The sequence below is a fragment of the Lactuca sativa genome, chromosome 4 (genome assembly GCF_002870075.4).
Source record: "Lactuca sativa cultivar Salinas chromosome 4, Lsat_Salinas_v11, whole genome shotgun sequence".
Taxonomy (NCBI): domain Eukaryota; kingdom Viridiplantae; phylum Streptophyta; class Magnoliopsida; order Asterales; family Asteraceae; genus Lactuca; species Lactuca sativa.
Window position 1 is genome coordinate 3,094,474 of NC_056626.2, and position 4,170 is coordinate 3,098,643.

Sequence of the window (4,170 nt, forward strand, 5' to 3'; positions counted from 1 at the left end):
AAACTCAAATACATGGTATATATATATATATATATATATATATATATATATATATATATATATACACACACACTAGTTTATAACCCGTGGGAACCACGATTGTGAAATTAATTACACGTTCATACTAAAATGTTGTAATTATTAATCAAATAATATAAAAAAATTAACAAAGTCTTATCAATAATAATAAGAAAACATGTTATGAGGAATAAAATTTTACAAACAACTTACAAATTTCTAAAATCTTCTTTATAAACAACATTAAAAGTTTTATTTGTAAGTCTACCATCCTTATCTAAAATTAACAATTTTAATCCTTCTCTACTTTGAACTCTAGATAAGGCAACATATAATTGACCATGTGTAAAAATCGGATCTTTCAAAAACAAACCAGCCTTAGATAAGGATTGTCCTTGGATCTTGTTAATTGTCATTGCAAAACAAACAATTAATGGAAATTGTCTTCTTTGGAATTTGAATGGGATTTTTTTTTTCCAGATGGTGTTACGGTCATTCTTGGAATAAAGGTCTGATTTCTAATAGTACTTCCAGTTATGATAACTGCCTCAATAACACGTTTGCCCAAAGATATCACCTGTAGTCTAGTGCCATTACATAAGCCATTTTTTTGATCAATGTTTCTCAGTAACATAACTGGAACCCCGACTTTCAAAGCTAACTTATGATTAGGCAGACCTGAGACTTTAAGACCATTTAAAACATCAGGTGAGTATAAATTGGCATCAAAGTGATCATGGACAAACTCAGATTCACATAGTTTATATGAACTTAGATATTCAACTTCATCTCCTGGAAATAATGCTAGCAAACGATCATTTATTTTTCCGAAAACTTCATTTTTTGGAGCAAGTATTGCTCTTTCTTGAAAATATTCTGGATTGCTAGAAGCTTCAAGAATTGAAGGATATACAAACTCGATTAACGAACCTATAGGATCATAAGGATCATTAATTAGAAGATCATCCGGAATATCAATAATCTCTTCGCCATCATTAAAACCACCAAGTTTCCCTTCTCCTATATCCAAAAGCCATTTTGCAAAATCCATTGTCTGTTGAAAAGCAGATGTATCACTTCCAACGGTTAGCCTCATATTCTTGGTTAGTTGATAGACTTTGCATTGTTGCCATAAATATGATGAACTTAATGAAGCATTAACAATTTCTTGTCTACTACCACTTGGGATAACTGGCAAAATTTGTCTAAAATCTCCTCCAAAAACAATTACTTTCCCTCCAAATGGCAAAGTTTAGTTTCTAGGATTATGACACTTAAATATATCTTTCAAAGTTCGATCTAAAGCTTCAAATGCATGCTTGTGAATCATGGGTGCTTCATCCCAAACGACTAATGAGGTTTTTCGTAATAAACTGGCAAGTTCACTATCTGGTGATATTGAACAAATAGAAACCTCAGTAAGAACCAAAGGAATTATAAACCGTGAATGTGTTGTCCTGCCACTGGTTAATAATAAAGAAGCGATCCCACTTGAAGCAACATTTAAAACAATTTGAGCATTACATCTAACTGCGGTTGATAATGTCTTCCAAAGATAGGTTTTACCCATTCCACCATAACCATAGACAAAGAAAATACCTCCTTCATTATTGTTTATTGCAGTCATGATATCATCAAAAATGTTTTGTTGCTTAGATGTTAATGCAATAGAAAGCCGATCAAACTCATTCTTTAAATTTGGTATGTCATAATCTAGCTCCTCACTAATAAGACGATTGTTTGAAGAGGATACATAATCAATATCGGGCAAAGGCATCCTTGTAAATTTTTTGAGACTTGAATTGTTACGAAGTAAAATTTGTTCAATCTCAAACAAAAACAGGTTCTTAATTTGATCTTCATTAAGTGATAAACCTGAAAGAAAATTGGTATAATAATAACCAAACAATATATAAACAAATTTGTTCTTGAAATAAATTAATATTGTATATTGATTTATAAATGTATTTTAATAAATAAGTAAAGAATATTATAGTACCTGGAGATTTTAATCTTTGTTGTTGATTGTAAAGAATTCCATCCAACAAGTATACCCATGTATTTTCCCACACAACATCTGGGCTAGACAAGCTGTGAGATAATAACATGGTAGCGAATAAGAAACGTAAGTAATAACCGGATCCAGACTGACTTGTCTCCTTAATAGTTTCGATGTATTCTTTATCATCATCTAAAAGGCCGAGAGCATAACATGCATCTCTAAATGAAGGACATATTTCACCATTAACCATGCGGATTTCTTCAAATGACGTTGGTCCTTTCACTTTGTTTAAAAGAAATCTTAAGAAATATGCTTCGCCAAGATTAGGTGACACTGAATGAATTCTGCCAATCGAATATCCAACCTCCTTTGGCTTCCAAGTTTTTGAACCAAGCTTCCAAACAAACTTTGTTGGAAATTCAACATAAGTTAGTTTTTTTGCTTGTTTGTAAACTTTGTTGCACTCCATCCAAGATGTGAACATCGAAGAAGCAACTGAAGGCTGGTTAAGAACATTATCGATATCATCATCTGCACCGTAGACAACTTGTTGTTGATTAGGTAGATGAAAAGGAAGTCTCATCACTGAAGGATGCCTGTAATGAACATCGTATCCATAAATTCGCCAAGATGCTTCACATGCAGAAAGATATCTACAATCATAGTATTCTTTTATCTCATCGACTGTATCATCTTTATCAGAACCATTGTTGTTTTGTACAAAAGTAGCAGTAGCTCTATCCGGACCTTTATTAATATATTTGAATAAATACTTGATAGAAGATCCCTGATTGCACCATTCAACATTTATGTGTGCTTGGTATCTTTTCAACAGATATTTGTTGTATGGAACAACATTTCTGTTATCTAACTGGACACCATATTTTTCTACAAACGATTCATCGTTTTTTCTCCTATATATAGGAAAACCATTCCCGTCAATTGAAGTATGTTCAGAGAAATTCTTTGGGAAGTTTTTAGAGCATTTGTTATCCACTATGCAAGGGCAATTGACATTTTGAGCACCACATGGACCATGAATCATGAACTCTTTCACAAGTGAATACAAAGCAGGATCTTGTTGAATACTGGGAATCTCAGCTGAAATAATTTGGTGAATGTGTTCCACGGTAGGAAGCTTGTAATCAGGTTGCATGAATAGACAAATATGATTGTGAGGCAAACCGCGCTTTTGAAACTCAATTGTATACACAACTTCATATATCGAAATAAACAAATTTGTAATAAAAAATTAAATAATGTATGTACTGTAACTATATTTTAAATAAAACACGACATTAAAATATAATATGGATAGTATGAATAAATAGTTTTAAATACCTGCTTGAACCATGCCAAATACTGAATTCTCGCGTAGGTCTTTAATCAACGCATCAAGTTTGATCTTAAATAACCTACATAGGATATCAGGTCTATCCTCTGGATTAAGCGTAGTGTCCTTAAGAAATCTTTGAACTTCGGACCATTTTGGATTGCACGTAAAGGTTATGAAAAAATCAGGATACCCAAACCACTTACAAAGAGACATGGCATCTAAGTAGTTTTGCATCATGTAATGTGCACCACCAGTAAAAGAAGAATGTAATATAACACGTTGGCCAATTTCCGAAATGTTCTTATTCCCCTGATGTTGAAAGTTACGTAAATTCTCATAAGATTCACATCGAAGAACTTTCTGTTTCTTTCGTACGTAATATAACCTCTCGCTTTCAATCATTGTATAACCATCTACCAAAACTGTTGAAAAAGCCTTTTTGAATTCAAAATCAATGAGAAAGAATTATCCCTATCTTGAATTCTGTAAGCGAAAAATTCCCTCATTGTAGTGTTTGGACGCTTGCTATTGCTCGAAGACGTAACACCTCTATGGGGGATGTCAACTCTATAACCATCGTCACCATATGGAAATAACATAGGATATTGTAGAGCAAGGTAAGAAGGATGTAATTCACTGATACGACGTAAAGCTCCAGACGAAGTTTGAACAACGATGTCTCTGTTATCAATAAAATCACCAATGTCTCCTACAATTAAAGCAACGACCTCAGAAGCAGTTGGTAGGTTGTATGTCCTTCCATCATGCTGTCTTTTTCCAATAATTTGTAACTTTAGATCAGCATGAGGATTTG

At 32.9% G+C, this 4,170-nt stretch overlaps 2 protein-coding genes across 2 annotated transcripts; both read right to left on the bottom strand.

Annotated features, from left to right (window-relative positions):
• Nucleotides 1–448: 448 nt before the first annotated feature.
• Nucleotides 449–1,114, bottom strand: LOC111889852 (uncharacterized). Its single transcript, XM_023886009.1, has one exon. It carries the CDS (start codon nucleotides 1,112–1,114, stop codon nucleotides 449–451), a length of 666 nt encoding a protein of 221 aa, XP_023741777.1.
• Nucleotides 1,115–1,270: 156 nt separating this feature from the next.
• LOC111889853 (uncharacterized) lies at nucleotides 1,271–3,758 on the bottom strand. The gene is made up of 3 exons (XM_023886011.1): nucleotides 3,362–3,758; nucleotides 2,018–3,235; nucleotides 1,271–1,893 (listed from the first exon to the last, which is right to left on the bottom strand). Exons 1-3 carry the CDS (start codon nucleotides 3,756–3,758, stop codon nucleotides 1,271–1,273), a joined length of 2,238 nt encoding a protein of 745 aa, XP_023741779.1.
• Between the last annotated feature and the right edge of the window lie 412 nt (nucleotides 3,759–4,170).